We start from the raw sequence: 11,193 nt of genomic DNA on the forward strand, positions 1-11,193 counted from the left end.
ACCTTTCCGCCTTTACAGTTAAATTAAATACATTCTTTTGGGTACAAAATAACTTCAAGGTGTTAATGTAACAAATTGCGTAATAAATATGATCATTAGACTACAATAACAAACTATTTGCGAAATCGTTTGATTTTAAAATTGATAAATATATTAATTTGCCACGCATTGAGCTTGGTATTTTCTCACCAAAGACGAACGGCCACACGCAAGCAGTGAAAATCCCAATGAAACGAGAAATCTAATAAGTTTTAAGCCTGAAAGTGTTGCAATTGTTGGTGCATTTAGCGATTTAAAGATAAAGAATTTCATAACAATTGACCGCTGAGCCAGAAAACCCAAAAACTCCTTACATTTAGCCATTAAACATTAAAAATCAACGGCTGTGCAGCAGCAGGAAGAAGAGGAAGAGAGGTGCGTGGTGCGTAGTTAGTGCGAAATTGCGTATTAGGAAAGAAAACAACAAGCAGGGCTGCAAAAGCAACCAAGAAACATTTCGCAATAAACTAACAAACGAGAAACAACTCCCACGCATTGTTGTATACGCAGTGTGAATACGTGAAACTGGTTACATGGGTCCGACAGATCAAGATTGGATTGGCTGTGCGGTGTCTATAGCCTGCGACGAGGTTCTGGGTGTTTTTCAGGGCCTGATCAAGCAGATCTCCGCCGAGGAAATCACCATCGTACGGGCTTTCCGGAACGGTGTACCGCTTCGCAAGCAGAATGCAGAGGTGGTCCTCAAGTGCACGGATATCCGCAGCATCGATCTCATCGAGCCCGTAAAGCAGGATGTAGATGGCCACACGGCCCCGCCACCGGTGATCAACAAACCAACGCCCGTCAAGCTGCCCCACTTTTCCAATATCCTGGGCAAGCAACAGCAGCTCCAACTTCAGCAGCAGCAACAACAGAAGCAGCGATTCCAGGAGCAGGATCAGGAACTTGATCTCTCATCCACGCCGCGCTCAAGGACTAACGGCTATGTGCGAGAAACTGCAGGAGCAGCACCACCAGTACCAGTCGCATCAGGTTCTTTGGAGGCACGTGGCTCGAAGTTCATCGATAGCTTGCGACATATAAGACTCCTCGAGACCAACCAAAGGTATTATGGTCCTTTAAATATTTTGTAAAGCAAGCAGCAGAAATACTAACCGAATGTATTCGAATATAGTTTAAATAGGCATGGACATTAAAAGCTTTGACTTCTCCTCCTGTTTATGTTCCCGCCAAAAGTAAAAAATAACTACAGAAACTTGTTCTGTCTTGTAATTTTTATTTCTTATTCAATATTTTTTGTTTTGTTAAAACCTGAAAATTTTAATTTTTTCCCAGCACACAAGGTATTGTTCAAGATATCCCATTCGTTTTAAAGTTGCTATGACCTACTTATCTTTAGATAGATTTTAAAGGTACTGACTTAGGTTGTATAAATTTAAATATGAATCCAAGTATTCGACTTTAAACCCCCAGATCTAACTTTTTTAATTTATTCGCCACTCAGAACACCGCAAACATCCTGTGCGTCCAGTGCACAGCAACAGCCGCAGATGTCGACGACCCCGAACAGTGTGGCCGCCTTCTTTGGCAATATGATTCCGACGAAAGTGGAGGTTAAAATGGGCGCCTACGTGGGCAATACGAGAGAGAGCTACTGCAGCAGCAGCGGGGATAGTGGCGAGGTGGCTGGGCTGTCTGTGGGAAGCAGCAAACCCATAGATATCGTCAGCAATGGGGATGGCTTCTATAAGCAAACGGCAGCTTCCAGCTACGGAAATGCAAATGGCAATGGCAGAAGGAATGGCAATGTTAACAACAATGTAAATGGCAACGGAAACGGATCTTACACCAATGGAAATGGCAACGGCAATGGAAAGAACAAGCGAAACAGGGTTCGTAGGGAGAGCAGCATGCGCCAGCAACATGTGCAGCAGACTTTTGGCAGCGAAGCGGATGACCCACTGATCCACGAGGATTTCGATTTTGAGGGCAATCTGGCGTTATTCGACAAGCAGGCCATTTGGGATGATATCGAGTCTACGCACCAAAAACCAGACGTAGTGCGACACTTAGTGAACAATCATCATCATCAGCCGGAGCAGAAGTACCGGCACGACGAGAATATCCTGGCCAGCAAGCCTTTGCAGCTTCGCCAGATCGAGAGTATCTTTGATGGCAGTCAGGACTTTGTGACGGACGATGGACTAATTATCCCCACGATTCCGGCATACGTTCGGAATAAAATCGAGATGAGTGCCGAGAAGGCGGGTCTCTCCTTGCAGAGGCAGTTAGACATATTGGCTCGCGGGGCCAGTGACCTGGCCATCACATTGCTAGGTGGTGCCAGACGTTTGACGCCGGCCAACAATCATCAGTGGCCGAAGATAGCTATCATCTGTGATGGCGTTAAGAACATGAGGTAAGTTTTATTGAGTACATTGAGATGTCAATTAATCGGAATCTGTGCAGGACAATTAATATTGGAGCAGCCACAGGTCGCCAGCTAGCTTCACATGGCCTCACAGTGCTGCTGTATGTGGAGCAGGCTAAACTGTTGGAGCAAAATAGCAGCAGCGCTGAGATTTCCTTGTTTAAGGCAACCGATAATGTCATAGTTCACTCAGTAGATGGTTAGTGACGAAGTAGTCAATCAAACACACTAATCAAAAGCACATGTTCATTTATTTTATAGCTTTGCCCACGCCAGATCTTGTGATATTATCGACTAACACCGCAAATCTATCCGATGCGATCAGGAAATGGCTCAGCGTGAATCGGTTAGTAGTAAAACTTAAACCGGCATAAGGCACCTTGACATTGTTTCCTTTTTATTAGCGCTTCGGTGCTTGCCATCGATCCGCCGCCGTGTGGCATTAATGATGTGGCTATCAAGTACTCAATACTACCCATACTACCATTAAATGGCATATCAACAGCAACATCATCATCATCCTCTTCGGCTGCCGCCACACCAACTCCCATTGCTAGCACTTCGGCAGCGGCAGCGGCAACGGCAACCAAATCAGGAGTAGTAGCAGCAACATCAACGAACAATTGTGGCAAATTGTATTTATGTAATCTAGGTATACCGGATAAATTCTATCGTGATTGTGGCATTAAGTACAAAAGTCCATATGGACATAAATATGTGATACCGATTCACTCAAAGGACTGAAACAACGACAACAACAAAAACAAAAACACCAACATTTACAACAGCAATCAAACTGTAGCATCAGAAATACAAGCAAAACATTAAAACAAAAGAACAAGCACACACAACAATAACAATGACACACCCGCACACTTGTGATGATCATCAAGTCCAGTTTCCTGTGAATCTAGCTCTTAGTAGTCTTCTCTCATATATTACTAAAGTTAAACTTTTTGTTCTACGGCGCGTACAGATATAGTTTTTAGGTTAGTTCATGCATCAGCCCCTAAAATATGCCTAGTTATTATATATATTTTTTCAGAAATAATTCAAAGCTGCCCCGGCCAAGTGCCAAATTATGATTAGTTTTCAACTTGTACCCTTTAGATTATTTTTTTTTTCAATTTTAACAAAATTTATTTTTGTACAGCCCTATGCTCTGAAAGCTAGTCCAGCATTTACAAGTTTCAAAAGCTTTAGTTTAGGCGCACACTTTAAGAAATTTTCAAAAACATTTAGTCCAAAATTCAAAACCCCATCAGAATTATGACAGATGCTATGGCCTTATTTTGATTTGTATTCCCTGTCCTTCCCGCAAGTGGTCTTCATATACGTAATCAACAAATCAGGCGATAAATTGTTTGTAAATAACTATACAATTCTATGGGGAATGCTAAGATCATGTTAATTATTATCAAGTATGCGCAATAAATGCCAAATTCAATGTCTAATTTTAAGAATAAAATCAACAGCAAAAGCAACAACTATTGTACGATGTAATATGGAATACAAATCCAAGTATAAATCAAATCAAATAGTTAAGTTAGTTTCGTAAGCATAAAAAGTGTTTAAACCTTTAACAGACCATAACAAACAAAACAACAATGATAACATGAGAAAAACTTTATATTATATATAGACGTATTTAAGATGTGTCTTTAAGCAAAACTAAACAAAGTCGAGAGCATAATTTTTTACCCATCGAATACTAAAGAGAAACCACAACACAATACTTATACTCTAAACTGTAGAACGATGAATTTTATATAAGATTAAATCCAATCTAATAGTGCAAAATTTTAGAAGGTTGCGACTCAGCAAGTCAACCAAAAACTCAAACAAACAAACAAACAACCCAAATGAAAACTACTTGTTGTATAAATAATAACTATAATTGTAAAGATACCAACAACACACGTAGATTCTAAATTCCAATCATGTTGATGATCATCTGCAAAATCAATTTCCAAAAACCATCAATTTATATTGTAAAAAGAGAGTTGAATGCGGATTAATCGGCCGATAGGCGGATCCCGCAATGACTGTTTTGCGTAAGGATTAGTAGAGATTGACCAGACCTCAAAGGGATGTTGGTGGAGAGCGGATGAGAAGGTTTTCCCAAATACCACAGTAACAACAACAGAATTCACAACCAAACGAATAAACACCAACACAAGAAGAACCAACAGTCCGAGATTTTTGGTAACGCTTTAAAAATGATAAAAACATCTATTTTCGGGCCAATTGAAATTGTTAAACGAAGAATGAAAAGTTAATTTTAAATTTATACATAAAAGACAAAATTGTAAAGAAAATTCTCTTTTGGAACAAAAAATTAAGCAGAAAAAAGAAAGCGGATCAAAAAAAGAAGAAAACAAAAAGAAAGTCCTTTCCAACGAAACAGCAATATTAAAAAATACAAACAACACCGAGAAGCCTTCTCATGGAAGAAAACAAATTTTCTATTGCGTTTTTACTGGGTGGTTTTTGGGCACATTACTTTATTTTTAATGATAAATAATGACTAAATAAGCGCGCAGCGCAAAGGAAACATTTTAAAAACCAATAATCATGCCTACTGTGTGTATTGCGCTTCCCTTCCCTTCTCTTGTTGGCAAAGTGTTTTATAAAATCTTTAATGGATTCTAAAACTTTCTCAAGAGAAGTGCCGACCTTTTTTATCGTGTTTAGCATGTTACATTATTTCGGACCTGTGATTAGTAAGGGATATCTACTATTTATCTCTAAGCAACATAACTTTTTCAGGAGGTCCACATGCGGGCTTCCTGGAGTCACAGATTGTGAGTACGTAGACCTTATCTTGTTGCCATCTTTAATCATTAGAGATGTTCAAATACACTTAGTCCTAAGAAAAACATTTTTGAAAACATACTTGCCGTTATCATTATTCATGAACGCCATTGTGATAAGATAAAAAGATCTCTTCAAAGAGATTACTTTCAGTCACATGTGTCCCAATAATACCTTTACCATTGCTTTTGAAATAAGAAGTTCACTCGGCTACATTTCAAGTGCAATTTTATTACATTCTGCTTAGATCCATAAAAATTAGTTCTAATTTTGACGCTTAGTGTGGTGTGTGTGTGTTGTATATAACTAAAAAGTGTGTGGAACAGTGTATAGACTTAGAAGTAGATAAAACAATAGGTATCGTTAAATAGATATATAGGTAGTTAGAAAATCAGATGGCGTTTTCAATCGATTCTTACCCATTGTCAGGGCCAAACATAAACAACTCTTTTCACTGCTCTCACAATTCCCACTATAAATCCTCGGCTGCCGAAAGAAACGAGCCAAGAACGGGACTTCGACCGTCTTCGATGATCAAATTTGGCATTTGCTTTATTGAAATCAGAGATTAGTGGCCTGAATACTCACATATAGGCATGTTATGTACACTGATCTGAGCCCCCATGCGGCAGCATCGATTCGGTGGCTTAAACACCATTTGGCAAGATAAACAGAGATTTGGTTAGAAACGGATTTCGATTACCTCTAAATAGCTACGAGATTAATATTTTTATTTGGTTTATTGGATTGTGGTGGTTGTATTTTTTTTTTTTTTTTATTATTTTCAAGAGATAGAGAGGAGAAATACGTACTTTGGGATCTGGATCGCCGAGTACCCTACAAAGCCTGGTCTGGTTATGGGGAAATATCATAGTCGTTATATGCATACGTACCACACAGTCGTGATCTTCTAACATTAATACGTACCCAGAACCGAAAACATAAACGATACTCTCTTAGGACGATTCGAAAGGAAACGTCGGCCGGAATGAATACGTACCCAAGCTATATTATCTGGATTATCTATGTTAAACGCATATGTATATCTGCCAAAACAACTAACAATTTGTCTGGTATAAAGGATATAGTCACCTCGCCATACTCAATACATACCGAAGCTGTGCGAGAAGGTTAAGCGGCAGCAAAATTGCGGAACTTCAAGTCGAGAACGCTTTGGGGTAATCAAATCAAATCAAATCATATCATATCAAATCAGATCAGAGCAGTGATAGAGTGTCAAGAGTTATATATGGTGGAGGCTTACCCCAAAACGGGACGACACCGATGCACAACACAACGTTGACTTCGAATGGGTGAACGTGATCGCTAGCTGAGAAGAGTACATTGTCGAGTGGTCAGGGATTTGGTTCGGTTTCAGTCAGTGTTACCAACTTGTAGCTTGCTGCCATACAACACACAAAATATCAAATGTTAAAGGATTCTCCTGCTCTGAGTATCAATAATTTAGTTTTCTTTAGCTTAACAGACGATTTGTCCCGACCGAGTTATTCTAAACTGAACTACAACTGGCAACACTGCAAGTTCGTTGGGTTAACTATTTTCGGTTTGGTATCATTACAGCAAATAATCTGGACTGGATGGGGTCTATCAAATTTCAACCGTATTATAATCGAATATTTCTCATTTCTTGTAGTTTTTTTCTAGTTTTCCGGGTTAAGGGTTGGGACGAGTTAGGTTAACAAATGGGGGTAGCAACAGAATTTCGTTCTTTCTTTGGAGGTTGGAACGCAAGATAAAAAATCGAAATCATTAAAAATTTACAAAGGGTGTTGTCTTTGCACATTAGAGCGTCGAATGTATGGCTCTGGGTTGCTTTATTGATTAGGCTATGAATATTCGGTTGCTGTTGTTTTCAGTAGTTCAATTTGTGGTGGCATTGTAGTTGTAGTTGATGTGATTAATGCTACGTACGTGCGCTGGGCGGGATTCTAGCCTAGCGGCGAGAGTAGCGCTCGCGGGAATAGGAGCGTCTGCGCTGGCCATTTCCACCGCCACCTCCGCCATCCCTGAAGTGGTTAAAGTTGCGGCGTTCACGTGGTGATCGGTCCCTGGAGCGGGAGCGTCGTCTTTCATCTCGGTGATGGCCACCTCCCCCACCGCCCCTGTCGCCAAAGCGACCTCTGTCGTTACGTCCATGACGCTCTCGATCCCTTCTGCCATCGCGCTCTCGTTCGCGATGATCCCTGCCGTGATTGTCCCTATCCTCTCGTCGTCCTCCACGTTCTACAGCTCGTTCGGAACGTTCGGGCCGTTCTGCTCGTTCTGGACCATCATCCACGTCCTTGGGTCGCTCGTCGCCCTTCTCCTCCGGTCCACGCCCGTTGTTGGGACGATCACGATCCGTGTCTCGATTTCGCTGGCGTTCCCTAGAGCGGGAACGATGCACGCGGGAACGGCGGTCAAGTTCGCGGCCACCTACAAAGTAGCGATTGCGGCCGCGCCCCTCGTCGTCGCGATCGGTCATCTTACCCGTCCGCCTGAGTTCCGCTTTGCGTGGCGCTGCTGTCTTCTCTAGCTCGATAAGCTTCTCGCGAATGGTGAGGAACCCCAGATGCAACTTACCACCAAAGTGGTCCGCCAGTCGGATGTCGTTGTCGTGGATGCCCAGATAGGCGGAGCAGACTTCACAGACTCGCAGTTTCTGCTGCTGGTATGTAGAGGCGGGCATTGACGTGCGGTACTCGTGTTCGGCTTTCACCTTCTTGGCGCGCAGCTCTTCGATTTCCTTCATCAGCTCCATACTGTCCTCTACTTCACCAGCCTCACCGAGAGCCTCGGCCTTGGCCAGCTTTTTGCCAATCTCCTCAGCCAGTCCGTGAACTGCATTGGCTTTTTCGGCCACCTCGGCTGTCAGCTCCTCCTGGGTTTCTTTTAGTCGCTGCTTGGCGGAGTCTGTGCGTCGGTCACAGTCGGCGATGAAGGCCTGCAGGTGTTCCATGGCCTCAATATCGTAGTAGTAGTCGCGACTCTTGGCGGCACTCTCGTAATCTGCGCGGAAAGCCAGGTCATGCACTTTGGGACACTCACCCAAATCCATGCGCGTGGACGCCAGGATGTCGTGCGGACAGCAGTCGAGCAGGAAGGACTTGCAGACCCTGGTGTCTGAGAATTTCAGCTGGCGCTCGTCGCCATTCCTCGTTGTGCCCATCAATTGGTCCAACATTGCTCGCATCTGATCTGTAGCCGACATTTTGTTGTTCGTCGCGTTCATGTCCTTCTGGCCGGAAGCGGGAGAAAGGTGCTGCGGCGATGGCAGTGACAGCTATTTCGCAGGCTTTGTGACCGCTAGCGTGCTAGGCGTGTGGAAATCCAAAATTTTCACTCACTTTTTTACCACCTAGGAAAAGTCGTGTGAGTGTGTGCGTGTGGATGGACTAAAATGGGGTAGTGCTGCTAAAACAGTGTTACGAAGCGAGTGCGTGGCAACATAACGGTGAAAAGTCACAGTTTTAAAAAAGTCGTGAATTTGGGAATCTAAATTCAATTCTCACTTAATATTATATGAGTAAGTAGTGGTATTATGAGTAAAAAAACATATTAGGAATTTGTATTTATTCCCTTATTCATTTTTGTGAAACACAATGAGACATTAAAATCTTCTTCAAAGAAAATTAAAATAAACATTTTTTTTTGTACTCCTTAGTTCAATTTAATTTTTTTGTTTGCTTAAGTTGTTTACAATTAAAATATTAAAATCCTCTAAACATCCGTTCTTAAATTTCTAAATATACCGATAGACGCACCACATTGCGGGCTAAATATCGATGGGGATGCGGTGCCATCGCTAACCCACCCCTCTAAGCGTTGTTTAACACTAGGTAGCAAAACGTTTTCTTTGAGGCGATATTTTTTTGTTGTTTCTTCGTTTTTTCGGCGAAATTTTGTTTTAAAATTAATTATTTGCGGCTCACTTGCTGGCGCCCACGATGTCCGATGACGACGATATACAGTACATTAAGCGGCAGCGCACGCTACACTATGGATCCCTCGAGGAATCGGAACGCAAGCGTCAAAATGCCGCGGCGTCTGGGGCAGCAACAGCAACAACAACGGGAACGCCGGCATCGTCTGGTGCAGGAACAACAACAACAACAACAACAGCAGCAGGCACAGGCGGCGGCCAATTGGAGGACATAGATTCCGATGAGGATTATGAAGAGTCAACAAAGAAAACTAATAACTCCAAGCAGGCGGGAGCACCTCCACCCACTGCCGCTACACTAGCAAACAAAATCGACGATGACTACTTTGATCTGGAGATGGAAATGGAACGGGATAAGGTGGCGCTTTTGGAGGAATTCGAGCGCAAGAAGCGGGCGCGTCAGATAAATGTTTCTACGGACGACACAGAGATCAAAAGCAATCTGCGCCAGTTAAACGAACCGATTTGCTACTTCGGGGAAGGACCAGCGGAGCGGCGAAGACGTCTCAAGGAACTTCTTGCAGGTCTGGGCGAACATGCCATTAACAGAAAACACTACGAGGAGGAAGAGCGTAAGCAACAGCAGCGGGATCAGGATCAGGCTACCTGGTATCACGAGGGACCCGATACCCTGCGAATTGCTCGTCTCTGGCTCGCGGATTACTCCCTGCCGCGGGCCAAGGATCGCTTGGTGAGGGCTCGTGAGGCCCTAGAAGTGCCCAGTGCCACAAGGGCTGGACGTATGGTGGAGATGCAGAAGAAGCTCCAGTCCCTGGCTCCACTGTGCTCTCAGGTGGGCGACACGCGGCCCGTGAGCAGTGCCGCCTTTAGCGCCGACTCCGGTCTCCTGCTGACCTCTTCGTGGTCGGGTCTCTGTAAGCTGTGGAGCGTGCCCGATTGTGAGCTAAAGCAGACACTGCGCGGACATGCCAGCTATGTGGGCGGAGTCGCTTTGCGGCCAGGAGTTAAGGCTGACGAGGAAAACGTAGTGGCCATGGCATCAGGAGGCCATGATGGCGCTGTCAAGCTGTGGGGCTTTAACAACGAGGAGTCCATTGCTGACATCACAGGGCATATGCCCCATCGTGTCTCCAAGGTGGCCTTTCATCCGTCCGGCCGTTTCCTGGCCACCGCTTGTTACGACTCTAGCTGGCGATTGTGGGACCTGGAGCAGAAGACAGAGGTGTTGCATCAGGAGGGACACGCCAAGCCGGTGCACTGCCTAAGCTATCATTCGGACGGCAGTGTTTTGGTGACCGGCGGACTAGATGCCTTCGGACGCGTATGGGATCTCCGCACTGGGCGGTGTATTATGTTTCTGGAGGGACATCTGGGCGCTGTTTTCGGCGTAGACTTTTCGCCAAATGGATATCACATTGCGACGGGGTCTCAGGACAACACCTGCAAAATCTGGGACCTGCGGCGACGCCAGCCCGTCTACACCATTCCCGCCCACACCAACCTGATTTCAGATGTGAAGTATCAGCAGGAGTGCGGCAGCTTTCTGGTCACCTGTTCATACGATTCGACCACCAAGATCTGGTCTAACAAGACGTGGCAGCCGTTGAAGACGCTACAGGGCCACGACAACAAGGTCATATCGGTGGACATAGCGCCCAACTCGCAGTATATAGCCACAACCTCTTTCGACCGCACATTCAAGTTGTGGTCGCCGGATAGCTGATTTTTTGATACCATTACTTTATTGTACACGCCCGTGGGCGTACGCAGACAATCTCCATTTGCGATCTGCCCGCTGGGCACGACTTACTCATTCACTGTTTTTGTTATTTCAGAGACAATAGCCCAAGACAGTTCTTGCAAACAATTCAAGTTTTCGTTTTGTATAACACAATTTGTTGTTTTTGTTAGGCGAAAGGCAGATGCAGCGATGTTGCATTTCGTAAATTTAAGAATTTTTTATTGAAATTGTTAATAAAAAAACACATTTTTGGTAGAAAAGTTAAGTTGTCATGTTTTTAATGGCTTTTATGGGATGATTTTG

General features: G+C 43.9%; 3 protein-coding genes across 3 annotated transcripts; 2 read left to right on the forward strand and 1 right to left on the reverse strand.

Moving 5' to 3' along the window:
- Nucleotides 1–169: 169 nt before the first annotated feature.
- On the forward strand, nucleotides 170–4,892 carry LOC108108497 (enhancer of mRNA-decapping protein 3). The gene is made up of 5 exons (XM_017216563.2): nucleotides 170–1,105; nucleotides 1,505–2,419; nucleotides 2,470–2,630; nucleotides 2,693–2,777; nucleotides 2,836–4,892. The coding sequence occupies exons 1-5, from the start codon at nucleotides 573–575 to the stop codon at nucleotides 3,173–3,175; spliced, it is 2,034 nt and encodes a 677-aa protein (XP_017072052.1). The 5' UTR covers nucleotides 170–572; the 3' UTR covers nucleotides 3,176–4,892.
- A 564-nt stretch (nucleotides 4,893–5,456) lies between these two features.
- On the reverse strand, nucleotides 5,457–8,661 carry LOC108108499 (putative RNA-binding protein Luc7-like 1). The gene has a single exon (XM_017216564.2). The coding sequence runs from the start codon at nucleotides 8,475–8,477 to the stop codon at nucleotides 7,200–7,202; it is 1,278 nt and encodes a 425-aa protein (XP_017072053.1). The 5' UTR covers nucleotides 8,478–8,661; the 3' UTR covers nucleotides 5,457–7,199.
- Nucleotides 8,662–9,059: 398 nt separating this feature from the next.
- LOC108108570 (U4/U6 small nuclear ribonucleoprotein Prp4) lies at nucleotides 9,060–11,155 on the forward strand. The gene has a single exon (XM_017216660.1). It carries the CDS (start codon nucleotides 9,193–9,195, stop codon nucleotides 10,870–10,872), a length of 1,680 nt encoding a protein of 559 aa, XP_017072149.1. The 5' UTR covers nucleotides 9,060–9,192; the 3' UTR covers nucleotides 10,873–11,155.
- The last annotated feature ends 38 nt before the right edge of the window (nucleotides 11,156–11,193 follow it).

Source organism: Drosophila eugracilis, unplaced genomic scaffold, assembly GCF_018153835.1.
Source record: "Drosophila eugracilis isolate 14026-0451.02 unplaced genomic scaffold, ASM1815383v1 contig_2154, whole genome shotgun sequence".
Taxonomy (NCBI): Eukaryota; Metazoa; Arthropoda; class Insecta; order Diptera; family Drosophilidae; genus Drosophila; species Drosophila eugracilis.

Coding starts and splice junctions, on each gene's coding strand:
- LOC108108499 (XM_017216564.2), bottom strand. CDS start 8,477: ATGAACGCGACGAACAACAAAATGTCGGCTACAGATCAGATGCGAGCA.
- LOC108108570 (XM_017216660.1), top strand. CDS start 9,193: ATGTCCGATGACGACGATATACAGTACATTAAGCGGCAGCGCACGCTA.
- LOC108108497 (XM_017216563.2), top strand. CDS start 573: ATGGGTCCGACAGATCAAGATTGGATTGGCTGTGCGGTGTCTATAGCC. Junction 2,631..2,692: donor CATAGTTCACTCAGTAGATG/GTTAGTGACGAA, acceptor TTTATTTTATAG/CTTTGCCCACGCCAGATCTT. Junction 2,778..2,835: donor AAATGGCTCAGCGTGAATCG/GTTAGTAGTAAA, acceptor CCTTTTTATTAG/CGCTTCGGTGCTTGCCATCG.